This window comes from Lonchura striata, chromosome 25 (assembly GCF_046129695.1).
Source record: "Lonchura striata isolate bLonStr1 chromosome 25, bLonStr1.mat, whole genome shotgun sequence".
NCBI classification, from domain to species: domain Eukaryota; kingdom Metazoa; phylum Chordata; class Aves; order Passeriformes; family Estrildidae; genus Lonchura; species Lonchura striata.
The window spans coordinates 2,895,304-2,921,914 of NC_134627.1; the positions used below are offsets into that span (position 1 = coordinate 2,895,304).

The 26,611-nt window shown below is 53.7% G+C and overlaps 2 protein-coding genes across 2 annotated transcripts; one reads left to right on the top strand and one right to left on the bottom strand.

The window, feature by feature from the left end:
- Positions 1–518: 518 nt before the first annotated feature.
- DNAAF19 (dynein axonemal assembly factor 19) lies at positions 519–3,885 on the bottom strand. Its single transcript, XM_021539874.2, has 3 exons — positions 3,553–3,885; positions 2,529–2,661; positions 519–1,093 (listed from the first exon to the last, which is right to left on the bottom strand). Exons 1-3 carry the CDS (start codon positions 3,711–3,713, stop codon positions 644–646), a joined length of 744 nt encoding a protein of 247 aa, XP_021395549.2. The 5' UTR covers positions 3,714–3,885; the 3' UTR covers positions 519–643.
- A 496-nt stretch (positions 3,886–4,381) lies between these two features.
- On the top strand, positions 4,382–26,217 carry EFTUD2 (elongation factor Tu GTP binding domain containing 2). Its single transcript, XM_021539890.2, has 28 exons — positions 4,382–4,467; positions 4,848–4,953; positions 5,554–5,719; positions 6,138–6,216; positions 8,267–8,342; positions 8,883–8,948; positions 9,189–9,224; positions 10,051–10,141; positions 11,007–11,089; positions 11,557–11,723; positions 12,730–12,854; positions 14,414–14,477; positions 14,830–14,920; positions 15,727–15,862; positions 16,150–16,277; positions 17,296–17,489; positions 17,637–17,748; positions 17,994–18,134; positions 18,584–18,685; positions 19,176–19,258; positions 20,875–20,961; positions 21,213–21,339; positions 21,791–21,878; positions 22,224–22,342; positions 22,729–22,823; positions 23,908–24,061; positions 24,985–25,092; positions 25,660–26,217. Exons 2-28 carry the CDS (start codon positions 4,849–4,851, stop codon positions 25,753–25,755), a joined length of 2,919 nt encoding a protein of 972 aa, XP_021395565.1. The 5' UTR covers positions 4,382–4,467; position 4,848; the 3' UTR covers positions 25,756–26,217.
- The last annotated feature ends 394 nt before the right edge of the window (positions 26,218–26,611 follow it).

Consider the following 26,611-nt stretch of genomic DNA (forward strand, 5'->3'; position numbering starts at 1 on the left):
GTGACTCTGCCATTTGCTGCACTGGGTTAGGGGGGGAAATGGACCTGAAATTGTTACTGTCATTGATTATATCTCCTAAAACCCCTCAGTAAACGTGGACAGGGGGGGAAGAGGAAGGGAACTATCTGGGTTTTATCACTAGTGGGTGTGTGATACCACTAAAGCCAGATGGAGATCTTTCACCACAGTCCTCTCCTCATTTTACTGTTACCTTTTCATATGCAGACCTCAGACCAGAAGCTTCAAGAAGTGCCTTGACTCTTCCCATTCTCATGAGAAAGGAGGTTATAATGTTTTCCCTAGATCACCCAGAAAAGCAGAACAGAAGTGTAACCACAAGAGGAGAAACACAATTATTGTTCTTCAGACAACAAGTACTATGTGAAGAGGCTGTTTTAAGAGTTTTAAGGATTTCTCCTTCAAAACTACCACCCTGTTTTCTTTCCCTTGGTTTTCTCCTCATCCAAGAGACTCTGCCACACCCATCTGTGAGGACACCCTGCTCAGAGATCACAGCACCACAGCCTGGGAGCTAAACTTTATTGTGCAGAACTTGTGCCCTGGGGGGTGCCAAAGTCAAGCTTTGAGTTTTTTCTGAGCCTTTTTTACCCTGTTTCTGCTCAATCCTGGTGCTCCTGCTCCCTCAGCTGACCTGGTAACACTTCATCAGCTCCACTACTGTCCTCTCCTCCTCAGTTTCCAGGGGAAAGGCTTCCCTCCCTGCCTCACAGCTGGCCAGGCAGCTGGGCTGGCCAGCAGCCTGGCAATCCCTGCTCTGCAGCTTCCTGAACAAATCCTGGCTGCTCTCCTTCTCCGCCTGGCTCAGGAGAGCCACGTTCAGCCCGAAGCGCTTGGTGCCCGCCAGGCTCTGCAGGACCTGAAGGACGGCAGCTCTGTCTCCAGGATGGATGTTCTCTGCCAGCACTGTCAGGAATTCCCCCAGGAGGCCAAAGCCCACATCAGCCTGGAAGATCCTGCCCAAGGCCTCCCCTCCGAGCTCCAGCAAGAACTGGTATTTCTCTGTCCCACTTTTCAAGCATCTGCGCCAATCTCGGTGAAATTCTGCAGCAGTGCCAGGCAGCTGATCCAGCTCCTGGAGGAGAAAGGAGACACTCAGGTCCTTTTGTTTTGTTCCCACCTGAAGACTTTGAGCCCTTTGATGGACAGCTGAGATGTTTTTACCAGGGGCTTTGGCAGCACAAGGAGCTGCTGAGGGGGAAAAGGGGAAAACAAGGAAACGGCAGGTGCCTTTAACCCCGAGAAACCAGGGAACTCCAGGGGAAAAGGGACGTGTGGATGAGGTGTGACACCCAGGGTGAGCACAGATGGCTGTGGAGTGGCCCCAGCCCCAGCCAGAGTCAGACTCTGCCCAGCCTGGATCCAGCAGCACTGCCTGGGAAGGGATCTCAGAGAGATCAGGGCAGGAAACACTCTGAGCACACAGAGGAAAAACCAGGGGGTGGCAGAGCAAAGGTGGGAGATGCAAACCACAGAAAATGTCCAGATGCCCTTTCTGGTACCACCTGGCTTTGGTGGGTGTCTGCCAGAGCAGAGGCTAAGAGCTGAGCTCCAAGTGGCATTCCCAGGTAGAGGAAATCCCATTTTATACCAGCTCCAATGAACTGCTGAGCCCAGCCCTGCTGGGTCACCAACACACAGGCTGGAGGAGGAGGGAAATGTGCAGCTTTTCTACAGCCAGGGAACAAAGCAAAGTGACACCAGCTGGGGCTGAGCACAGGTGGAGAAGCTCCGGAGATCTGAGCCTGGTGCTGATGGAACCAGGAGCAGGATTTGCTTGGGGAGATCACTGCTCAGTCCAAGCAAACACAGAACTACTCAGGAGAGTTGCAAAAGATCTTACAATAAACACAGGTCAATGAAACCCAGCATCATAAACAATCCTCGAGATTGTTTATAAGGCAATCCATGAAATTGCCTTATCATGGGAAACATCCAGTGACCAGGACACTCCAGCATGGACAGAGCCCACAGCAGGGGCAGGAGGTGACTCCAATCACAAATGGCTTGGACAGAAAATGTCCTGTCCCTGTTTCCCACTGCTGAGGGACCCAGTGAGCTGATCAGGCTTGGGCAGGATTAACCCAAGCCAGTTCTTTTCCATGATCATTAAACCACGGGCAATTCCCTGTGCTCAGGAACCTCTGCAGCCAGAGGCTGTCCCAGGGAGGATCCTGGTGCAGGCCTGGCCCTGGGTCAGGCTGCAGCTGCTGGGAGCAGCTCCCAGCCAGGGACAGCTCCCACGGACTGTTCCTGTCCCAGCACGGGGGCACTGGGAGCTCTGGGGCCAGGCTGTGCAGCCAGGCCTCCATTCCCACAGGGATGGAGCAGACTCTCCCTGAAGAGGCCCAGCCTGACCCCATGTTGACCCAAATTCTGATATTCAAGGGGCTGGAGCGTTGGCTCACACCCAGAGTGAATCCTGAGTAACTCCTGCATTCCAATTAACACCCAGATGATTCCTGAGTCATTCCCAGCTGTGGATGAGGCCCCAGCAGCCTCTCCCTCACCTGTGGGATCTCCACAGCGTGGGCAGGTGCTGCCTGGGCTGGGGCTGCACAGGGATTCCACAGCACATTCCTCCTCTGTCCCAGCCTGTCCTCCTTCTCCAGAGGCTTCAGGTGAGAAGCCAGCACAATCTCCCTAAAGGGAACAGAGACAGGAGGGACACATGGCAAGAGAAAACACTTTGAGGCTTCAAGCTGCTCCCCTGAGCCAATTTCTGACTTTGGGCTGTGTGGATCACCTATAGGGGCTGGACAGGCTGGAGGAGCGGGCCCTGACTAATACAAGGATAAACCACCTTAAAATCCCTGGGGAATCCCATCAAGATACTTGGGGAGAAGCCACTTGAAAGTGTTTTCCTGCTCCTCGGGGATCAGGTGGCAGGGGGGAATGAGACAGACATGAATCCATGAATGGAATTTGAGCTGGTCCCAGAATGCCTCCCAAGTGTGGTCAAAGCCCTGGATCTACCTTTGGATCCTGGATGGAGATGGACAGGGAGCCCCCAGAGGGATCCACGGGAAACCCAGGAGTTTGGGGGGCACTGGGAGTGCCTAACACTGCCCCGTGGAGCCGCCCTGCCATCCCAGCCTGCTCACAAGCCCCGGCCACAGCAGTGACACTCCAGGGAGCAGGGACAGGCTGGGAAGGGCACAGGGGACACGTCACCCTCTGCTCCTGCTCTGCCAGCACAGCCTGGGGCTGTGGGGCTGGGCTGGGAACGGGAAAAGGTGACATTGTCCTGGGGAGGGGACAGTGCCACTCCACTGCTGGCTACAGCTGGGCCACCACAGGGGTCAGGCACGGAGCAGAGACAGATCTCAGCCCACACGGGGCCACCTGAGGAGCTCTGGGCCAAGTCTCAACCACGGCCGGGTGGGCTCTGCCCCGGGGCTGTTCAGGGCACCCCGGGGCCGCTGCCCTCGGGTCCCTCGGGGCAGCCTCAGACCCTCAGAGCTGAGCTCAGACCCGGGGGGAGCGCCCAGCCGAGCTCCCGGCCCCTCCCGGGCCGCTCCCCGAGCCCCGGACCTGAACTGGTCGTAGTCGGGGACGCCCTGGCGGAGCGCCCGCAGCTTGGCCTCGCCCTCCCGCTGCCGCCGCTCGTCCTCCGCCAGCGCCGCCCGCAGCTCCCGCTCCAGCGCCGGGAACGCTCCGGCCGGATCCATCCCGGGCTCCATCCCCGGCTCCATCCCGGGCCGCGGGCAGGCACCTGCGGGACGTGCGGACAGGGACAGCCCTGCCTGCGGTGGCTTCGAGGACACACTTCTGTCACAACAGCGCTGCCGGGACTGGCCCGACAGCCCCGATCCTATCGCGACAGTCCTGCCTTGTGAGCCCCAAGGCCGCGCACGGGGATGGCCACTGGGAAGCGCTCCCCTGCCCGAAACTCCCCAGGCCCTGACACACCGCCGGCCCCGGGGCCCCTTGCTGTGTCGCGACAGCCCCGCGGGTGACGAACACCTCAGCCCAGGGCTGCTCTCTATCGCGACAGCCCCGCGGGTGACGAACACCTCAGCCCACGGCCGCGGTCTATCGCGACAGCCCCGCGGGTGACGAACACCTCAGCCCAGGGCCGCTCTCTATCGCGACAGCGCCGCGGGTGACGAACACCTCAGCCCACGGCCGCGCTCTATCGCGACAGCGCCGCTCCCGCCGCCAGAGCGCCGGGGCCACGCAAGGTCCCCGGGGCTGCCCCGGCCGCGCCTGACAGGACCGGCCCCGCCGCCCCGCGCGGCCCCGCTCGCCCCGCGGCCCTCGGGATGCTCCGGAACCGGTCCCGACCCGGTCCCGACCCCGCTCCGGACTCAGCCGGCGCTCCTCGGAGGGGCGCGGCGCTGGCGACGGGCGCGGAACGCTCTGTGGCGACAGGCGGCGAGGGCGGCCCGGGGCCCTTCGGCAGCGGCGGCGCCGGCGAGAGCAGCGGCGGGAGCGGAGCCGGGGCAGGTGAGGGAGAGCGGGACCGGGAACGGGACTGGGAATGGGAATGGGACCGGGAACGGGACTGGGACCGGGGCCGGTGAGGGAGAGCGGGAACGGGGCCGGGGCCGGGGCCGGTGAGGGACAGCGGGACCGGGACCGGGAACGGGACTGGGACCGGTGAGGGAGAGCGGGACCGGGAACGGGACTGGGACCGGGACCGGGAGTGGGACCGGGGCCGGTGAGGGAGAGCGGGACCGGGGCCGGGACTGGGACCGGTGAGGGTGAGGGAGAGCGGGACCGGGACCGGGCCGAGGCTGCGGACAGGGCCGGGGCTCCGTGCCCTGAGGCGGTTCTGTCACGGCCCGCAGTCCCTGCGCCCCCACCGATCCTCTCCCGCCCCCCAGCATGGACACCGACCTGTACGACGAGTTTGGGAACTACATCGGGCCCGAGCTGGACTCGGACGATGACGACGACGAGCTGGGCCGAGAGGCCAAAGACCTGGACGAGGTGAGGCGGGGCAAAGAGCCCCGGGGCCGGCGGGGTTCGTCCTGCCCGGAGCCGGAGCGGGGACGGGCCCGGGCTGCTGCCGCCCCGTGTGACTCTGGGCTCTGCTCAGTGCCCGAGGGTCGGAGTGTGCCGGTGTTTAAAGGATTACAAAAGCTGTTCCTGCAGAAAGGGAGATGCAGAGTCCTTGCTGGGAGCTCCCGGGCCGGGCTGTGCTCGGCTGGTTTGGTGTCGGGCGGGGTCCGTGTCCGGCGGGAGGGAGCCGAGGCTGCCGCGGGGAGCCGCATCCTGGTGGGGAGAGGCAGAGCAAGACCCCACGGACACGGGGGGAGCAGAGGGGCGGGGAGCCCCTTCCCATGGCCTGTGGGGTGGGTTGTGTTACCGGGTGTGATTCTTGTGCTGTGTGGGGTCGCTGCCTGGGCTGGTGTCCCTGCAAGGCCAGGGGCTGTTCCTGATCCTGTGCTGTGGGCAGAGCCATGCTGCTCCTCCAGGAGCTGCTCCCAGGGCACCTCTGGGGCTGCACTGGGGTCCCTGGCTCGGGGTGACCCCAGGCCTGTCCCCTTGGGGGGCCCCACAGCCGCTCAGGGCGAGCTTTGGTTGCAGCTGGAGGATGATGACGATGACGATGACATGGGGGAGCACGATGAGGAGCACCCCGGGATGGAGGTGGTGCTGCACGAGGACAAGAAGTACTACCCCACGGCAGAGGAGGTCTATGGGCCTGAGGTGGAGACCATTGTGCAGGAGGAGGACACGCAGCCACTCACCGGTGAGTGGGGAGGAGGTGGCGGGAGGAGAAGGCTCTTAATGGATCCTTGGAAAGGGAAATAATCTTCCCTTCTCTCCTGCCCCGTTGGAGCCCCCTCCTAGCCTCAGGAGCTCTGCCTGTTGTGTGCAGATTTGGGCACTTGTGGTTTTTGCAAACCCAAAGGTACCTTGGAAGAACAGGAATCAGCAGAGATGGGAAAGCTGTGTAAGGGAGAAGTAAATGCAGTTAAGTGATCTCCTTTACCGGAATGGCTCAGCTGGAAGGGCCCTGCAGTGGCCATCTCCTGCAGCCTTGACAAACAGCTGGGAGAATCTGTCAGCCACAAAATTGAGGGGTTGTCAGCTGAAGTCCCCATTCCAGGGGCCATTCCTGGTTCAGGGGCTCTGGGAACAGTCTGTTGTTGTGTCTCTTGTTTCAGAGCCCATTATCAAACCTGTGAAAACCAAGAAGTTCTCCCTGATGGAGCAGACGCTGCCGGTCACTGTCTACGAGATGGAGTGAGTGTGGGGCTGGGGAGGCACATCTGGGCTCTGGCTTGGTGTCCCACTGACCTGAGAGCAGCCAGTTCCCAGGTTCTGAACCCAAAACAAGAGGAAGTGCAGGACAAACTGTTTCACAGACATTTTCCCTCCCCACCAGCAGCACAGGGTAGGGTTGCACACAAAAGGGGCTAATATCAAGCTCCATAGCAACAGCTTGTGGCTCAGGAAACCTTCTTGGAATGGTTTGGGTCGCAAGGGACCTTAAAACCCATCCCTGCCATGGGCAGGGACACCTTCCACTATCCCAGCTTGCTCCAAGCTCCAATGTCCAGCCTTGGCCTTGGATACTTCCAGGATGGAGCAGCCACAGCTGCTCTGCCCAACCTGTTAAATATCCACACAGTCAGTGTGTAGCACACATCATACTGGGACATTTTGGGTTGATCCCACTCTCAGATTAGGTCAGATTAGGTCCCATCTGTTCCAGTTTCCATTGGGAATTTTTGTGCTGCTGGCTGAGTGCAGAGTGCTGTGTCAGTCAGCAGTTGTGCTGTGCTTGTGGCCCAAAGCAGCTTCTTGGACACCAGGGCTGGGAGAAAACTTGGAAAAAATTCCAAATGCATTTAAAATTGGAGATGTCATATGTCAAAGGAGTTTTCTGTGGAATAAAAAGCATCCTTGGCTTTTTCTGGTAGAAATGTAGTGTTGGTCTGTGCATTGTGGTGGGCAGGGTCCATGGCCCTGTACATGCAGTGTGTGTGCGTGTTGTCTCTCTTTGGGATGAGCAGCTGGAGCTGTGGGGGTCTCCTTGGGCTCCTCTCTCCACTCACCACTTCATGGCCTGTCAGGGCTTTTCCCAGTTTGAATTCTCCTCTCCAGGTCCCAGAAGCAGGTGTGGCTGAGCAGCAGTTCCCTGGTGTTGAGCAGTGCCTCTGCCTGGTACCCAGCAGTGTTTTCCAGAGGGGACAGGAGTTCCTGGAGCTGCTGTTCACTCAGGGGTCCCTCAGCTGCCCGGGGCTGTGCTCGGTGCCTGGGGGGTTCAGCAGAGCTGGAGCAGAGCCCAGGAGCTGCTGGGGCTGTTTTTTCTCAGCCCTTGCTTTGGCTCAGTCCCTGACCTGGGCTCTGCATTATCCACCACTTCCCTGATCCTTGTGTGCTCTGCTCATTCCATTTGTAATTAATTCATTTTTCTCCTATTTGCTGATATAAATGGTTAGGATGGACCACGAGAAATTCCTTGTGGGATGTAGCCAGAAACCTGCAAGCTTGGTATTGATTTCCCATTTAACCTTATTTTCAGACCAATTAGGAAGGTTTTAATCGGGGTTAGTATTGATTGCTGTATTTTTTAGGTCTTAATCAAAACGTTTTACATTAAGAAGTCTATTGCATCAGTGAAAATTTAATCTGTTTAAAAAGGAAATTATTTGACAGCACTTATCCTCTGCAGGCCTCTGGCAGTGGCTGCATGTTTTATAGCCTCCCTTTATTTTTTAGGGTTAGTAATTTAGGATCTCAATTATCTTTTGGCCAGCATCCATCCAGAAATGACCAACTCATCATTACCAGCTCAGCTGCTGATTTGAAAAATACTTAATTCCTTAAGTCCCTGGAATGTCACTGTTTTAAGGCTTGAAAATCAGAATTAATGGTCTGTGGAGCCCCTGGCTGCTTTCAAAGCTCCATGGGGTGCTTGTTATCCAGCACCACGATTTACCTGACTGCCTGCCATGGTTTGAGTGGAAGTGCTTCATCATCTGAGTACATGGACGTGATTTTTGCTCAAGTACTGACTAGAAGAGAAGAAAAATATTCAATAATATTCAATTGCTGGCAGCTTTACCAGCTCCGTATCCTCCCACCCACTGCCATCTGTCTGGGACTCCAACTCTCTTGTCCTCCCCATCTGGAAAGTGGGATTCTTCCTCCGCAGGGCACTGGCAGGATAAAAGTTTGGCGAAGATTCAGGGGGCACCTTGGATAGAAAGTGTAGCTGAAAAGCAGCACCTTCTTTTCTTAGACACGGCAGAAGCCTCCAACAGCCTTTTGTGTTTTGTTCCTGCAGTTTCCTGGCAGATCTGATGGACAACTCGGAGCTGATCCGGAATGTGACTCTGTGTGGGCACCTGCACCATGGCAAGGTACTGTGAATGTCCAAAATGCAGGGATAGTGAGGTGACCTGCTGCTTTGCCAGCCCTCCTGGCCCCTGGTTCTCTGCAGCAGTACCTTCTGCTCCTCCTGCTCATGCACGTATTTATAGAACTCAAGGGTGGATTGGGTTAAAAGGGACCTTAAAGCCCATCCACTGCCACCCCTGCCATGGCAGGGACACCTTCCGCTGTCCCAAGCTGCTCCCAGCCCCGTCCAGCCTGACCTTGGGCACTTCCAGGGCTCCAGGGACACCCACAGCTGCTCTGGGCACCCTGTGCCAGGGCCTTGCCACCCTCACAGGGAGGAATTTCTTCCCACTATCCCACCTAACCCTGCCCTCCTGCAGCCTAAGGCCATTCCCCCTTGTCCTGGCACTAGGTTTCCCTGTGAAATTTGTAGATATTTTTGTAGGTTGAATTTGTAGGTTTTACAATAACCTGCTCAGCGTGCTCTGTGCTGCTGCTGGAGGGATGGGGTTGTGTTTGTGTCTGTCTGAGGAGAGGTGTCTCCTGTCTCTGCTCTCTTGCAGACGTGCTTTGTTGACTGCCTGATAGAGCAGACGCACCCGGAAATCCGGAAGCGCGACGATCAGGATGTGAGTGAGCTGCCCTGGCAACGGGGGGGCTTTTACACCCCAGGGGAGGGGGGCTCTGCATGGGGACAAGGTGCTTCAGTGACTGGAATGTAGGATTGGGAAGCCAGAGCTCAGTCCTAATTCTGCTTTTGTCCCTTACTTGTCACCTTAGTGATGTGTCAGAGTTATTGTGTCCTGCTCCTAACTGAGTATCTGGTACCAAAATGTGAGACTCTCTGATTTTTGTTTTGCCCTTTGCAGCTCTGCTACACTGATATATTGTTCACAGAGCAGGAGGTGAGTGGTCTTCTAGTGATTTTATCCTGTTGTCTCATGCTTCACTCAGAGTTGTTGTAGGCAGTTTCCTGGTCCATTTTAATGCCTTTCTGTGCCTTTCACATTTTGGTTATTTTCTTTATCAATAAAACAATCTGCTCCTCTTGTTTGCCTCAGGAAGATTCCTGATCCAACTTCCTTCCCTTATCTCCATGTATGATTTTGTAACTTGTGTAATGTTAAATCTACAGCAGACTCCACTCTGGGGTTAATTGTTACTTTCTTTGAGAGAAAAAGGTCTAAATGATTTGTAGCAGTGGTAGATGAGGAAAAAATTATTTCCAAATAAATACATTTCTGCTTGTTTTCCTTTGCTCTGACTCCATGTGGTTGGGCATGAGTGGGAATGTTATTTTGTGTCATGACCAGAACAATCTTTTGAAGCATTTTTTTCTCTCCTCTCAGTGTTTATACTTTATACTCTGTGTGATCAAATCTTGTACTTTGAGGTGTAACTTGGTGGCAGCAGAGGGTGAAAGCACAAACAAACACCCACATTCTGTCTCAGCTGTTGCCTGTAGTACCTCCTCAGCTGAGATCAGCTGTGGAGGGTGCAGTGGTGGATCACCAGTCTGACCAGTGCAGATGGGAGAGCTGGGCTGGGTGCTTTGGTGATCTGAGGTTATTACTCTCTTCCACGATGAATGTTTACTTCTATCCATCTTTCTGATTTTTCCCTGATCATCTTCTACATCTGTGTGTGGTGATCCTTGTGTTTCTGTACACGGTGATCCTTTTGTTTATTTTTTTACTGTAATTACTGTAATTCTGATTTCCTGTGTTTCAGAGGGGTGTGGGGATCAAGAGCACCCCAGTGACGATTGTCCTGCCAGACACCAAAGGAAAGTCTTTCCTCTTCAACATCATTGACACTCCAGGTGATTGTGCATTGCTGAAAATCCTGCTGTGGGAAGCACTTAGCTGTGTTTTGTACATTTTACAGCTGACTCCAGCCTAGTCCTGAGCCCTTAGCTGAGTTCATTCCTGTGAAGTCACTTCCAGCAGTAGTGACCCATAATCACCCAGGGATGGTTTGGGGTGAAGGGACCTTAAAGTCTATTTAGTTCCAACCCCCTGCCGTGGGCAGGGACAAGTCAGGCTCATGTCTGTGATTAGCTGCCCTAATTGGGGGCTGGTGAGGCTGAAGAGGTGTTTCACTCAAGCAGCACAGGTAGAATTTTCTTTCCAGGTATTTATTGCCATGTACAGGGGGACTCTGCTTTGCTCAAATGCTGTTGTCTCACAGTGAGACTCGGCAAATTCCTCAGGCCCTTGACAGGCTTGTGCAGCGGGAACAATCACAGATCAACTTGTAAGAAACTTTAGGGAAGAGGGTCTTGGGACACATCTGCTGAGCTACAGCTCAGGGTGAGGGAGGTTAGAGCGCAGGAGGAGGCTGGGGGGAGAAGCATCTGTTGTCTTTGAGATGAAATCTTCCTCCTTTTCCCGAAGTACTTGCACAGAGCTGTGAAAAAAACAGTCACAAATGTGAGGAAAAGTGCCTGTTAAACAAGTTGTGTGCATTCTCAAAAAATAGCATTGGAGCTGAGGCTAAATCCCCACGGGAAGCTCTGGCAGCTGCTCCCAGGTCTGAGGAGGAACCGTCTCCGTTCTGCCTCTCTGGGTACCAGCAACCAGAGGAATCTGCAGAGCCCCACAGCTTCCCAGCCTGTGTGCTGCTGATGCACAGGGCTCGCTGTGCTTCTCACTGTGCTTCTCACTGTGCTTTGTGTGGTTTTGAAGGTCATGTGAATTTTTCTGACGAGGTGACAGCCGGCCTTCGCATCTCGGATGGCGTCGTGCTCTTCATCGATGCGGCCGAGGGGGTGAGTGCCACCTTCTCCGGGACTTTCCTCCCTCCCTCTGGAGTCTGTGCTCCTGCCCTAGCATGAAGGCCTGGCATGGGTTCAGCTTTCTGGGGTGAAGGGTTTTTGAAGGACAGTTTGGGAAGTGAGGGTGTTTTCCATCTGAACAGGCAGCCAAGCCTGTGGCTGCTGTGTCCAGACTGATGTGATGCTGTGGCCTGTAGGCTGATTGTCTGACTTGTGTGCATCTCCATCCCCATGACCCCTAAAACTGAGCAGTTTATTTATATCAGAGATGTCCACAGGGTTGAATTCAGGGAATTTGGTTGGGTTAGCACCTATTTGTGAATTTCAGGAGGATTAGCTGGTTGCTGAGCTCGGGCATTCTGCAGCCTGGCAGCAGAGTAAGGGTCACTGGTTACCTCTCATGCCCCAGATAACATTTTGGGGAGGCTTTCCTGGGGCTCTGAGCTCGCTGCTCCCCACAGGTGATGCTGAACACGGAGAGGCTGATCAAGCACGCGGTGCAGGAGAGGCTGGCAGTGACTGTGTGCATCAACAAGATCGACCGACTCATCCTGGAGCTGAAACTGCCCCCCACAGACGCTTATTACAAACTCAGACACATCGTAGATGAAGTTAATGGTCTGATCAGGTGAGGCTGCTTGGGTTAGTTAGTGCTGCTGTCCCTGTCCCATGGCTCTCTGTGAGCCCTGCACGTGCCTGAAAACTCACCAGTTTGTCTCTTGATGTTTTGAGTCATAGAAAATGGGCCAGGAAGAACCACTGGGAGTTCATCTCAGGTGATACATTGAATTAAGCAGGACTGGCTCTTCCTGGCAAACTCCAGGGGATTTCATTTCCCCCACCCCATTTCATTTTCCCTCTATTAAAAAGTAGAGAAAATGGACATATGACCACAACAGGGAGTTTGTGCTCCCAAATGTATCAAATACACTGAAATTATCCAGGTTGTATCCCAAATTCAAGGTTGAGATGTCTCAAAGCTCCTAAATACTTGCTACAAAACTGAAAGAGGATTTGCTGTCTCAACTCCTGAACAGTTATGGTACTGACACAGTCCAATCTCCTTGTCAGCCCTGCCCAGGAGAGGGAGGGACATCTTAGCAGCTATGCATCATTTCTGTGGGTTCTTTTGCATCCAGGGACTTCTTAACAGTATTCTGCCCTCCAAGTGTGTGTGTGTGTTTGCACACAAGTTCCCTGGCATGTCTCTGTTCAGTGTGTGCTTGCATCAGGCAGCTGGGAGCAGGGTAATTCACCCTGCCTAGCATGGCTGTGAGCTCATTAAACCTGTTTGGATTAAATTATATCCCTGTATTATCTTTTCCCTTATTTGGTTGACCAACTTGGCTGTTTTTTTAGAGGAAGAAAAGTTATCCCAGATAAAAAATCCTAAGCATTTGTGCTGGTAACTTTTTAGTTTTAGGATCTTTAAATCTTTGCATTAATGCTTGAAATTTATAGGCAGAAAATGTTCCTGACCCTGAGATTCTGATGGCAAGCAAGCTACAACCTGTTTAAAGCTGCTTTTTGGCAATGCAGGCTCCATGCCTGTCACTGCTGTAGGGTGTGGGAAGTGGGCTGAAGTGTCTTCTTTGGTTCATAACATTGATTTGATTTTATTTTTCTCCTCTCAGCATGTATTCCACCGATGAGAACCTCGTGCTGTCTCCCCTTCTGGGGAACGTGTGCTTCTCCAGCTCTCAGTACAGCATCTGCTTCACACTGGGGTCTTTTGCAAAGATTTATGCAGACACATATGGTGAGGATTAGCCAAAAACCTGGTGCACTTCAACATCTCATTTCCCAACCTTTCTTGTGGGGGTTTTCTAAGCCATTCAGCTTCCCCTGCACATGGCCAGTGTTTGTGTTCTGGAATTGCTGAGGGTTGAGTGGTGCTGCAGAGCTGAGCCTCGGGGGTTAAAAAGCAGAAACACAGTTTTAGCAAGATATTTTCTCCTGATAAATGTTTCCTGAGTCAGAAGCCAAGACTTTTTTCATACCCTAAGCAGAAATAACAAGCAGTTGAAGGCAGGTGTATGTGTGTTGTGCTTTGCCTCCCTGTCAGCAGCTCAGGAGCAAAGCAGTTAAGCTCTTCCTGCCTTTTCCCAAAAGTCCAAGACTCAGCTGCAGCTGGGCACAAGCTTTGCCCACAAGGTTTTGCACTCTTGCCCTCTTTCTTTTTTAAGAAACTCTCTTTTTCTGGCCTGGATTTAATTTTCTGCTCCCCAGGTGCCCACTCAAGGCAATCTGCCGCGTGTAGCAGCGGGCTCCGTGCTGGCATTAGCAGCTGCACAGCCCAGGTTTTGAAGTCCCCCACTGGGGAATTTGGGGATTTGTAGGAGCTGAGAGCAGGGGAAGAAGGAGGTTGTAAAGCAGCTGGGCCAGCTCTTGCATAGAACTTGGCCTGAGGGAGGATGAAGTTGTAGAGGTCAGGGACTGATGGTGTCAGGACTGTCACGTGTCCTGAGAGTTTGGAGCAATAAATGAGCTCCCTGAGTGTCACAGCATTAACTCAGAGCCTGCTGGGGTGAGACCCCTCCCTGGGGAGCTGAGGACAGCACAGTTGGGAGGAGATGCCAACCGGGTGGGGAAGGCAGGAGCTGAATGGGTGCTTGGAATTGGGAATAGTGGATTGTGGTCACCAGGAATTGTATGTGCAGCCACCACATGTCAGCTAAGAGTTAGAGCAGCATCAGTGTCCAAACTGCAGCCACCAGGCAATTCCTTGCTGCTCACAGCAAAAGCTTGTTTGGAACCTGCTGTAGGTTCTCATTCTGTCTTGGTATTTGTAAATTCACCGTGACAGCCAGCTCTGCTGGACCTTCGGCAGGGTGTTTGTCTGTATGCTCCCTGAGAAAGAGAAGGGAAGCTGGAGATGTTCAGCAGGGCAGAAAATGCTGCTGCTGAGCCTGCAGGGCTGGCAGGTGGAGGCCATCCCAGCACCTTGGCACTGCAGCAGCAGTCACAACGTTCTTGTTTGGAAGTGCAGCAGATGAGGTTGTGCTCCTGCAGCACTCCTCAGCTCTGACCCCGTGGGTAGCAGAGAGTTGGAGTGTTCCTGGGAAGTCAGTCTGTGAACTGCAGTGTTCCTGGGCTGCTGGGGACATCCCCAGTGGACTCTTTGTGCTCATCTCTGCCTGATCTCCCCAGGACAGTGCTTAATCTTTTACTCAGAATTGGGATGAGGCATTCACTCATCAGCATCAGTTCATTAAATTGAATCCTCAGGCTTCTTTTAAAAGCCAAAATATAAAGATTTCTAAGCTAAGAAAAAAGCAGTGACATCTGAGAGGCTTTTTGATATGCTTTTTCCTTTAGGAGACATCAATTACCAGGAGTTTGCAAAGCGGCTTTGGGGCGACATCTACTTCAACCCGAAGACGTAAGAACTCTTTAAATGTTTTAATGTTGCTTTATTCCTGGGTTTGCCCTCCTTTCCCTGTAAAATGTGGACTAGATGACCACCCAAGGTCACTCCTGACCCTGTGATCCTGTGGTGGAGTGGTATCTGGGAAGGGTTGAGTCAGGCCTCCTGGCTAGTGTGAATCCATGTGGCCCTCCTGAATCCCGCAAGCAGGAGCTTGGCCTTCATTTGGAGAAAGTGTGACCCATGTGTCCCTGCCAGCTGCCCAGGGGATTGGGAGGGAGAAGAGGAGAAGCTGGGAGGAGCAGAGGCTGTGCAGGGCTGCTGGCAGGCTGCAGGTCTTGCTCCTCACCTCTCTGGTCTTCAACAGCCGCAAGTTCACCAAGAAGGCCCCGACGAGCAGTTCCCAGCGCAGCTTTGTGGAGTTCATTCTGGAGCCCCTGTACAAGATCTTGGCTCAGGTCTGTGCTGGGTCATTCTCCCTCCCACAGCTCCAGGCAGGAGCAGCTGGAGCTGGGCACTGGGTGCTGGCTGGTGGGTCTGGTCCTGTCCCATTTTCCAGCAGGATCTGCACAGGGTGGCCTTGGGGGTGCAGAGTAATCATTATTTCCTGCAAGTGCAGCACCGTATTTGCAGTGAATAGAACAGTCCTTGCTCTTCCTTGTGTGCTCTGATAGCAGCCAAGTGACAGTGCTTGGACTTGGAGCAAAGATTCGGAGCTCAAGTCAGATGAGGAGGAGTTGGGGGGCTCAGCCTGGAGAAAAGGAGGCTCGGGGGGACCTTTTTGCTTTCTACAACTCCCTGATGGGATGGGGCAGCTGGGGAAGGTTGGGCTTTGCTCCCAGGGAACAGGGACAGGACAAGAGGAAATGGCCTCAGGTTGTGCAGGGGGAGGTTTAGATTGGAGATTAGGAAAAATTTCTTCCCCCAGAGGGTTGTCCAGTCCTGGCACAGCTGCCCAGGGCAGTGGTGGAGTCACCATGCCTGGGTGGATTTAAAAGCCGTGTAAATGCACATGGGGACTAACATGATTTAGTGGTGGCCTTGGCAGTGCTGGGGAAATTATTGGACTGAATGATCTTAGAGAGCTTTTCCAGCCTTAATGATTCCACAATTCTATGATTTGACCCATCTGGCTCTTGTGTGAGCTATAAAACAGTGCAGGTCCAGAGCCCTGCAGGTGGTGGCTGGTGTGTGTTACTGCACTGGGGAGTTACTGACTGGGACCCCCACAGTGAACCTGAGAGTGAGACTTGTTGTTTTGCAGGTGGTGGGGGATGTGGACACAACCCTGCCCAGGACTCTGGATGAACTTGGCATCCACCTGACCAAAGAGGAATTAAAACTGAACATCCGGCCCCTGCTGCGGCTCGTCTGCAAGAAGTTCTTTGGGGAGTTCACAGGTACAAGCTGTTTGTCTTCCCCTCCACAATCCTCCTTATATCCCCAGTACCTCACACCAAGAGGTGAGGGTTGTATTTTGGCCAAGGAGTGCTAACTTGCACAGATCTGCTCAATTTCCCAAATCTAAACTATGACACCACTTGCCCACAGGACAGCCTGAGACACTGCTCACCTCTCCCCTGCTGCTGTGGGCGCTGCAGTCACTGTGGCTTTGCCTTGTGTTTATGGAGTCCATTTCTTTCCTCTACACTGGTTAACCCTGTCCTCACCAAGTGTTCTGTTGCAGGCTTTGTGGACATGTGTGTGCAGCACATTCCCTCCCCAAAAGTGGGGGCCAAGACAAAAATTGAGCACACCTACACCGGCGGTGTCGACTCCGACCTGGGGGAGGCCATGAGCGAGTGCGACCCTGATGTAAGGAAACTCCTGTGTTTGCTCTGAGTGTGCAGAACCAAGGCTGACAGGCTCTGCTCCCCCTGCCCTGCCAGGGCAGCTGCCTCCCAGCCAGCTATCTGCACAGATTCGACTTGCAGCACTCTGCAACCTCTCATCCAACACTGGAACAAATCTCTTCACTCCAAGGAGCTTCAGCTGCCTGCCAGGGCAGCCCTGGAGAGAGGGAATTGTTTCACAATGTTCAGAGAAGAACAGGACTAGGTCAGGGCTCCAGAGCATGTGGGAGCTGCAGGGTGGTTTTGTGTCTTTTTGCAGTCTTTTTGTCCCTTTTCCTTGAAGTTTGATTCTCTCTCCAAACTCTAAAAAACTGCATGGTGCTGATAAAAATAACCCTGTGTTAAGTTAGTCAGCACCTTTCCTCTCCCAGCCCTGCAAACCCTTCCTCCTCCAACAGCTTGCACTGAGCTGTCATTTGGAGTTGTCTGGAGCCACCAACGCTGGCAGCTGAGTGAGAAATTTGCCTGTGACTTTTGCTCTGATGTCTGCAGAGAAAATTATTTTAATGAGTTGTGATTATCCACATAAAACTCCACAGTGGTGACTGTTACCACATCACCAGTATGGAGTGACCTTGTGGCACTGGAAGCTGTGATCTTGAGGGGCTCAGGTGCTCTACCCTGAGCAGGTTTGCAGACCAGCAGGTGACATTTTTCCTCATGGCTATGTTCCAGCCACCATTTGGTGCTCTACAGGAGTAAGGACAGGAGCTCCAGACAGTCCACCATAGTCATTCCAGGGTTTTCCATACAGGGCAAGGAGATGTAGGGTTTCCAGTGGCAGGAACTGAAGGACTTGATGAATCAAAACAATTATTTCTAAATTCCAGCCCGTTTATCCCTTTTATCCACAAATCATAGAATATTCTGAGTTGAAAGAGATCCACAAGGATCATTAAAGTCCAGTCCTGCCAGGTCTGTGTCTGTTTCTTGACTGTGTTTGGAAGAAGCTCATTTCTGTTTCTCTGTGTCACGGGAAGGGTCCCTTGATGTGTCACACGACCAAAATGTACAGCACTGATGATGGTGTCCAGTTCCACGCCTTTGGCAGGGTGCTCAGTGGAACCATCCATGCTGGGCAGCCTGTGAAGGTCCTTGGGGAGAACTACACCCTGGAAGATGAGGAGGATTCCCAGATCTGCACCGTCGGACGCCTCTGGATCTCAGTTGCAAGGTACAGAAAGCTCTGGCAATGTGCTTATTGGGAGAGGAGTCAGCTGGAGTTGGGTGAGGGACTGGGAGGGAGGGAGAGCTGCCAGAGAGAGGGAGGAGGAAGGTGCTGGAAGATCTGAGGCTGCAGTGATGCTTTCCTGCCTTTCAGGTATCACATTGAGGTGAACAGAGTTCCTGCTGGCAACTGGGTGCTGATCGAGGGCGTGGACCAGCCCATCGTGAAGACAGCCACTGTGACAGAGCCTCGGGGCAATGAGGAGGTACTGGGCCTGACTGGCACTGCTCAGCCTTCCAGGGAGGCAAGGAGATGGGGTGCAGCCCAAAAGCTCCTCTAGTGGAGTTAAAAAATCCCTGTCTGCTCCCATGGTGAGGCTAAAGAATTCCTGTCTGACATGATGCCAGGGCACAAGAGGCACTGAGGGAAGGAGAAGAGCTTCAGATGCTGTGTATTACCCTGAGGATATGTAGGGATGCAGTTTCAGCTCTTTGTCCTCTCTGGTTCCAGGCTCAGATCTTCCGTCCCTTGAAGTTCAACACCACGTCTGTTATCAAAATAGCTGTGGAGCCAGTCAACCCCTCAGAGCTCCCCAAAATGTTGGATGGTCTCCGCAAAGTCAACAAGAGCTACCCCTCACTTACAACTAAGGTACTGCTGGGAGCACTTGGATTAGATGATTTCCAGAGGTCCCTTCCAGCCTTAACTGTTCTGTGAGTCTGTGTGTGCGTGGCTGTTTCCAGCCAGTGCTGGGGCAGCCTCTGGGCTGATCTTCAAAATAATCAGGTTTTTTACTATAGGTTATTACATTTGTTGTGGGTCTTTTCATGCTGTTACAGTTGATTTCATAAATTATGTAGAAATAGCAGAAAAGTGTAAATCCAGCAGAAAAACACACAGCCTGCTGTGCCAGGGAAGCAGCTTTCTGCAGAGCCCAGCAGCACTTCCTCCTGGAAAAGGCTGTGGGAGCTTTCCTTGGGGTGTTCTGACTCTGAACAAGTGTATTTAAGGCTGATCCTTCCTCAGGCTTGAGTAGGAGCCTGGAAGGCAGGAGCTGTGAGCAGGGGGGCTGCCAGCTGAATCCCTCGTTTCTCTTCCAGGTGGAAGAGTCTGGGGAGCACGTGATCCTGGGAACAGGAGAGCTGTACCTGGACTGTGTCATGCACGACCTGCGGAAGATGTACTCCGAGATCGACATCAAGGTGAGGGAGTGAGAGAGGGATTTTCCCCCTGGAAGCCCTGGAGAGGGTTTTGGTCCTCTCTCTCAGAAGGATGAGAAAAAGATATCTGAACATACAGCATGGATTTTGTCACGTTCCTGTAAAAGTAAAATAAATTTTAAAAAAAGCTGTTAGGGTGTGTAAGGGCCTCTTACAGCCTGACTGTCACACCAGTGGGACTGAGAGTGGCACATTGGCTTGGAGAGGAGTTTTCCATATTCCAGCCTTCCTGTGCTTCAGCCATTGCCTGGCTAGCATCAAATAAATAAATTGAGCAGGATTTTTCATATCTGGAATTGGATTTAAATTTTCCTGTTTTTAAATTTGAAAGCCTCAGTGTTTCATACACAACCCTGATTAAAACAATGCCAGTTGAACCGGTTTTTCCTTCTAGGTGTTCTGAGGTTTCAAACAGTATTTAAAAAAAAAAAAAACAAACCCTGAAAACCTTACAAACCTTTTGTTCTTTTAGGTGGCTGATCCAGTGGTGACGTTCTGTGAGACAGTGGTGGAAACATCCTCCCTGAAGTGCTTTGCTGAGACACCCAACAAGAAGTAAGGGCCCTGGGTGAGCTGGGATGGGAGGGGACAGAGGGAGGGTCCATCCCTCCAAGGGGGCTGTTCCCGCTGGCTGTTGTCCACCAAGTGGCACATGCCTGAGTGAGCAATGTCCCATTGACCTGAACTCCTCAGGAACACACCAGAGTCCCAGGGATGTTCCTGTGCTGTGTAGGAGCTCTGAGAATGGAGGGAATAAAGGCAGATCCACATCTTCCTTTTTCCCTAAGTGTCACACCTTCTCAGCAGCTCTGAGAGGTGTTCTGGGATCCTGGAGCAGGTGCCAAAGAGCCCAGTGCTGCCTTCAATAACTCCCCCAGCAGTTTCATGAGCAAGAGCTATGTCTTCTCTTATCCATATGTAATCTTGGATTTGTTCTTCCCAGTGATGCCCTGGAGCCTTGCAGCTGCTCTCATCTCCCTCCTCCAGTACCTCACAGTGCATGTGATTGGAGGAGGGAGGCCTGGGAGGTAACATGGGGGAGATCTGTGTGCACAGGATGTTCTCATACCTGAATTTTCAGAGAAATCATGATCTGCTAAATTGACTCTCCTGTGTTCCCCTGTGGTTTTGCCTTCCTTTACTCTGAGACAATCTCGCCATGGTTGGCAGCCTTATTTCTGGGAACAGAGAGGTTCCAGTGTTCACAGAATCACAGGATGGTTTGGATTGGAAGCAGCCTTAAAAACCGTCCAGTTCCAAGCCCTCCTGTGGACAGGGACAACTTCCACCAGACAAGGTTGTTCCCAGTCTTAGGTCAGGCTTTGACCTTCTGGGCACATGTGCTGGGGGCAGGTTTCAGGTGTTGGGGGGGTTCTCTGAGGCAGCATCTGATATGTGAGATGCAGCTCCCAGAGGCACCTTGCCCACCCCATGGGCTCCCTCCTGCAGCCCTGGACAGGGGCTGGACATAGGACAGGAGAGCTGGAGCCACACTGTCCCTCAGCTGTCTCCTTCTGGGGCTGAGCAGGCTTTGGGGAGCAGTGGCTGAGCACTTGGGCTGTGTTCACAGGGACATGGGAACAGCAGTGGATGCAGGTGGCTTCATCAACCCAACTGCATCCAAGCTGGGTGCAGGCAGAGAATCACAGAATTGTGGTGTTAGTAAGGTTGGAAAAGACCCTAAAGTCCATTTGTCAACCCAGCACCAACCTCATGTTCACCACTAAACCATATCTACAGGTGCCACATTCACATGTTTTTTCAATGGTTCCAGGGATGATGACTCCACCACTGCCCTTGGCTACTGTGCCAGGCCTTTACAACCTTTGCTGTGTAGACATTTTCCCTAATATCTCACCTAAACCTCCTCTGGCTCAACTTGAGGCTTCTTCCTCTCATCCTGTCCTTCATTCCATGGGAGCAGAGTCTGAGAGTCTGACCCCCGCCCCTGGCTGCCCCCTTCTGTCAGGGAGTTGTGGGGAGCCACAAGGTGCCCCTGAGCCTCCTTTTCTCAAGGCTGATTCCCCCACCTCCTCAGATGCTCCTGGTGCTCCAGACCCTTCCCAGCTCCATTCCCTTCTCTGGACACATCCCAGCCCCTCCAGTCCCTGTGGTCTTCCCAGTTAGTCCCGTTTCCATCACTGTGGCTGATGGTGGCTGTCTCTCCTCAGGAACAAGATCACGATGATTGCTGAGCCCCTGGAGAAGGGCCTGGCAGAGGACATTGAGAATGAAGTGGTGCAGATAACATGGAACAGGTAGGAGTGATCTGGGAGAGCAGGAGTCCAGGTGGAAGTAAATACCTGGGGAAGAAGGGGATGCTGGAATCTGCAGGATGTATCAGGCAGCAGCCTCTGGGCAGGGATCCTGGTTTGGTTTTCCTGCCAGCCAGTCTGTGAGCATCTCTGGCTGAGACTGTTTTGTGCCTGAAGAGAACAGGGTTGTAAATACATGGTGAGTACAGGTCAGATTCCTGTTTCCTAAAGCTTCTTCCCTTTCTCTCTATCAGAAAGAAGCTGGGTGAATTCTTCCAGACCAAATACGACTGGGATTTGCTGGCTGCCCGTTCCATCTGGGCCTTTGGGCCAGATGCCACTGGCCCAAACATCCTGGTGGATGACACACTGCCCTCAGAGGTGAGGGGTGGGGGCCCCTCTTCAGTGAGACCTTCGTCCTGTGGTGCCAGGAGGTGCCCACTCCTGCCAGAACTTCAGCAAGGCCCTGGTTCCTTTGGGGTGCTCATTGTTTGCCACAGCTCAGACCTGCTGCTCTTTCCCCAGAATTATCCCACACTTGTTACCAGGTCACCTGTTATTTTTCAGGTGTTGCTGTTTGGGCCAGTGTCCTCAATTTGCCAAAACTTGCAACCAATGGCCTTGCCTTTCAGGATCACCAAAATGTGGGCTCTTAATTTATAGTGCTCTAGAAATTATATAGTGCTAATGCTCTTGAACTGTGAGAGGGAGGGGTGGACACTGGGGGCACAGGGGAGCACTGCTGCTGTTTTGGAAACTGGCTTTTAAACACTGGGTGTTACTGGCTGTGAGGAAGTGTGGTCTCTGAAGGTGTCTGTCTGTCTGTCTCTAGGTGGACAAGTCTCTGCTGGGTTCAGTGAAGGACAGCATCGTGCAGGGCTTCCAGTGGGGGACCAGGGAAGGGCCCCTTTGTGATGAATGTAAGTGGGACCTGTGGGGAAATAGAGACAATGAGATTGGTTAAATTCTTCCATCTGTAAGCATTCAGGTGTTCCAGGCTGAACAGGCTTGGAGCAGCCTGGTCTAGTGGAAAGTGTCTCTGCCCATGGCAAGGAGCTGGACTAGATCAGCTTTAAGGCTCCTTCCAACCCAAATGACTCCATGATTCTGTGATATGCAGGGTTATGACGTGGTGATGCATTCCCTGCTGGAATTAGATTCAGGAGAACTGCTGGTAGCTTTGGGTGTTCGGGCATCTGGGGATGTGGTTGGTGCTGGCAGAGAACGTCCCCCGGGGTCACTGGCTGTCATCTCTCCCTCCGCAGTGATCCGCAATGTGAAGTTCAAGATCCTGGACGCGGTGATTGCTCAGGAGCCCTTGCACAGGGGTGGAGGGCAGATCATCCCCACGGCCCGCAGGGTTGTGTACTCTGCCTTCCTCATGGTGAGGGCTTGTCTGTGCTGGGCTGATGCCCACGGAGTGCCCAGGGGTGTGGGTGCACACTGACTCACTCACCCATCAATGTCTGCAGCGCCCTTGTGGGCTGGCACACGAGTCCTGCAGCCCTACATTGCAGTCTGGTGTGCATTGCTCACTCTCCCCTTCTTCTTCCTGCTGGGCTTGCTGGGAAGGGTGGGCATGGTGGAGAGGGAGGCATGTGACTCATGCCCAGAGGGGAAAAGGTCCTTTCAGTGTTTGTGATGTTGGTTTGGGCAGTCATGGGGCAGCAGGAACCCTGCAATCTCATCAGACGCTGAGTTTGACCAGAGAACTTGAGCTGTGCTGGTGCTCCAAGAGGCTCAGTGGCTCGTGTCCCTGTCCCCTCACAGGCCACCCCTCGCCTGATGGAGCCCTACTACTTCGTGGAGGTCCAGGCTCCTGCTGACTGCGTGTCTGCCGTGTACACAGTGCTGGCCCGGCGCAGGTGAGCTGCTCCCACTGCCAGCAGTGGGGCTTGCAGAGCAGCAGTGCTGGGATCTGGGCTGTTGGAGAGTTCCTGGCACTGCTGCAGAGGGTGAAGTCTCTGTGAAGTGACAGTTGGAAGCTTCCTGACTGATCCTGGCCCCGAGCGGCATGGGGAGGGAAGTTCAGGGTCACACTCAGCCTTTGGGTTGTGCCTGGTTCTTCCTGAGTGTCAGAGAGGAGAATGTACAAAGCACTGTGCTCAGCCCTGGGGCCCCAGCACAGGAAGCACTTGGAGCTCCTTCAGTGGCTCCAGACAAGGCCAGGAAGATGCTCAGGGGGCTGGAGTGTAAAAACAGGTTGGGAGATCTGGGGTGATTCAACATGGAGAAGATAAGACTGCAGGGAAACCCTAGAGTCCCTTCTAATGCCTAAAGGAGCTCCAAGAGGGCTGGAAAAGGGCCTGGAGTGCCCCGATGTGAGCACAACAGGTCTGTGGCTGGGTAATGGTTGACATAGACTACTCCATGTGTTACAGAAGGCTGATCATTTTCTTTATTAAGAAACCCATTGCTTTTTATACCCTAGTTTGCTACAGGTGGACCTAATTGGTCCTTAAAACACCATCATCATTGGCTAATTAAGAAACCACCCTTTGGTGGTTTCTTATCTCCATAACACATTCCACGTGTTCACAATACCAGGTGCAGCAAGATAAGATAAGAATTGTTTCTCATTCTTTTCTCTGATTTCTCACAGCCTTTCCCAGAAGATGCCTGGGAAAGTTGTGTGTTGCTCTCTGTGGCCAGAGCTGCTGCCACACCAGGACAAGGGGGAATGGCTTCCCATTTTGGGATATTGGGAAGAAGTTCTTGGCTGTGAGGGTGGAGAGGCCCTGTCACAGGTTACTCAGAGCAGCTGTGGCTGCCCCACCTCTCAAAGTGTCCAAAGCCAGGTTGACAGGGCTTGGAGCAAGCTGGAATAGTAGAAGGTGTCCCTGCCCATGGTAGAGGGGGTGGAACTGTGTGGGGTTTGAGGTCCCTTCCCACCCAGACCAGTCCATGATTCTGACACCTAGGAATGCTAATCCTTTGGCACATTTGCAGAGGCCACGTGACCCAGGATGCTCCGATCCCAGGCTCTCCCCTCTACACCATCAAAGCCTTCATCCCAGCCATTGATTCCTTTGGGTTTGAGACAGACTTGAGGACACACACGCAGGGACAAGCCTTCTCTCTCTCTGTCTTCCACCACTGGCAGGTGAGTCCATGCCCTGGGGAGATGGGGAGGAGGGGCAGGTAGGATCAGGCACCAGGTAGGTGCTCTCAGTGCCGTAGCTCCAACAGAGCAGGAAAGCTCTGGAGAGCATTCTCAGAGGATCTTGGGGAGGCTTTGTGCACCAGCTGTTCCAAGTCTGCCAGGGCTTTGTTCCAAGTCCCATCACTCCCAGTCCTATGGAGGAAGTCCTGAGAGCTGCTGCTGGCTGAGTGTCAGGGTCCTGCAGTACCTGGGGAGAGGACATTCCCCTTGGGAGGAGGGAACCTGTTTGGGTCCACTTCATGCTCTGTAGCTTGGGCAGCAGAAGTCTTGGAGTGAGGCTCAGACTCACTGATCTGCCATAGGAAGTTTGATCTGTGCCACACTTCAGCTTTGCCTCTCAGAGGTGATGATTTAAACCTGTAGGAAGCAAAGTCTGGGACAAAATACTGTTCTCTGGCCACTTGTGTGTCTGGGGCAGATCAGGTCCTGTGGGAGCCACAGCTGTGAGGTGCACAGTGGTTTGGGGTACAGCTGCTGCAGTCTGAGCCCTGGCCTGAAGGTTGATGTGTCAAAGGCCAAGGCTCAGCTCTGAAACAATAAGCATGCCTGGTTGTGCTGACCAGGGGTGTTGTGCTGACCAGGACTGGCGTGGATTGTTCTGTTAGGAGGTGTTATGGTGTCTTGCAGTACTCCCTGGGGAAGGGACGTGTCCCTGGGATATGTCCTTGGCTTGAGTTTTCATCACTGCATTACTGACTTCTCACAGGCATGATCAGCAGCAGTGACATGAGTTTGTGTGCCAGCAGAGCAGATGGGCTGTTGTGGTGTCTGTGGGGCCCAGGGGTGGTTCCTGTTGCAGCTGGTGTCTCCAGGAGGTTGAACCAGCCCCAGCATCACGCTCACACCCTGGCCCTGTGTTTCAGATTGTGCCTGGTGACCCCTTGGACAAGAGCATCGTCATCCGGCCGCTGGAGCCGCAGCCAGCCCCACACCTGGCCAGGGAGTTCATGATCAAGACCAGGCGCAGGAAGGTGTGTCTGGGACAAATCCCTGTGGTGTGCCTCTGTCCCAGCAGCTGAGCAGTTGCAGTGTTGTCCCTTGGCTGTGCCACATCCCCTCTGTGTTCCCAGCGTGGTCTGATGGCCTTTGTGCCCCAGGACCTCCCCCGAGCTGCCCGTCAGAGCCTGTCAGTCCCATCAGTGACTCCAGTCCAAAACAGGATCCTGTGGGCTCTGCTGAGCCCTGCTCCCTTCCCAGCCCCTCTGAGCCTTCAGTGGCCTGGTGTAGCTCCCTTGTCCAGCAGAAACAGCAGAACTGGTTTCTGTGCTGCTTTAGTGAGCTGGGCTGAGGGGATACAGAGGAGCAGAGAGAATCAAGCCCTCCTGTGGGGTGCAGTGAGCTGGTAGATGTGCTCAGCAGTAGAAACCACATATTTGCAGGTTCCTGAGGAGTGTTAGATGCCTTCAAGCTGCAGAGAAGCACCTCGTGCTTTTTTTGGAGCCTGAAGATTTATCTTGCTGTGGGACACAAGGTCTCTTCAGTGGGCTCTCTGGGCAGTGGCTTTATGGGGAATAACCCTGGCTTTGTGTTACCTGCAGGGCCTGAGTGAGGACGTGAGCATCAGCAAGTTCTTCGACGACCCCATGTTGCTGGAACTGGCCAAGCAAGATGTCGTTCTCAACTACCCCATGTAACCTGCTGCCCTGGCATGGGGGCTGACCCGAGCCCTGGCTGGCACCTCCTGCTCCTTCTGCATCCCTGCTTGCCCAGCCCTGGCTCCTGGAGGCTCAGGGCAGGCAGGGAGCTGCTCCTTAGGTCACTCCCATGGCTGTAGGAGCCTCCATGGACCAATTGTGGGCATTTCCAGACGGGGAGCAGCCCACACCCCGAGCCCTGATCTATTTTGTGTTGTTAGTCTCCAGCTGCTGTTGCCTCCAGTGAGATTTTCCTTTTGGATAGGCTCCTCCAGCTCACGGAGCTGAGCAGTGTCAGGATGGATTCCTGAGGACTGGGCCTCCACTCTGTCAAGCATTTCAAGCAGCTGAGAAAGGGGGGATGCTGGGGGGACAGTGCTTTACAGCCTCCCCGGGAGATGTGGCTTTGACCTTTCTGTACCCCTGTTTTGAGCCCTTTTAAACGTTTAGTACAAACTTCCAGGCTGGGCTTAGTCTGGTTGTGCCCAGACATGGCAGTGTTGGGGGAGGCTCTGCTTTCCCGGTGCTTCCAGTACACGCAGTCAGGATTTCTCCCACCTTCAGCCCCAGTTCCCCCTGGCCTCAGCACTGTACCACTCCCAAGGACTCCCTGTCTCCCAGTCTCCCACTCCTGCCTGTGGTACTGAATGAACCAGCCACCCCAGGCCTATTCTTTTCCTTTCTTGCTCAGTCTTGCCAAGTTTTCAGGGATTTCATCAGGTGCTCATGATCTGAGAAGTTTTTGGTGCTCCCTCTCCACTTCCCTGCTCTGTCTCTCTCTGAACTCTGCCCCAGTTCTGTCCCAAGTGTGTGCTGTGGAACAGGGCTGATTTACAGGGCTGCATGTCTCCTGGGG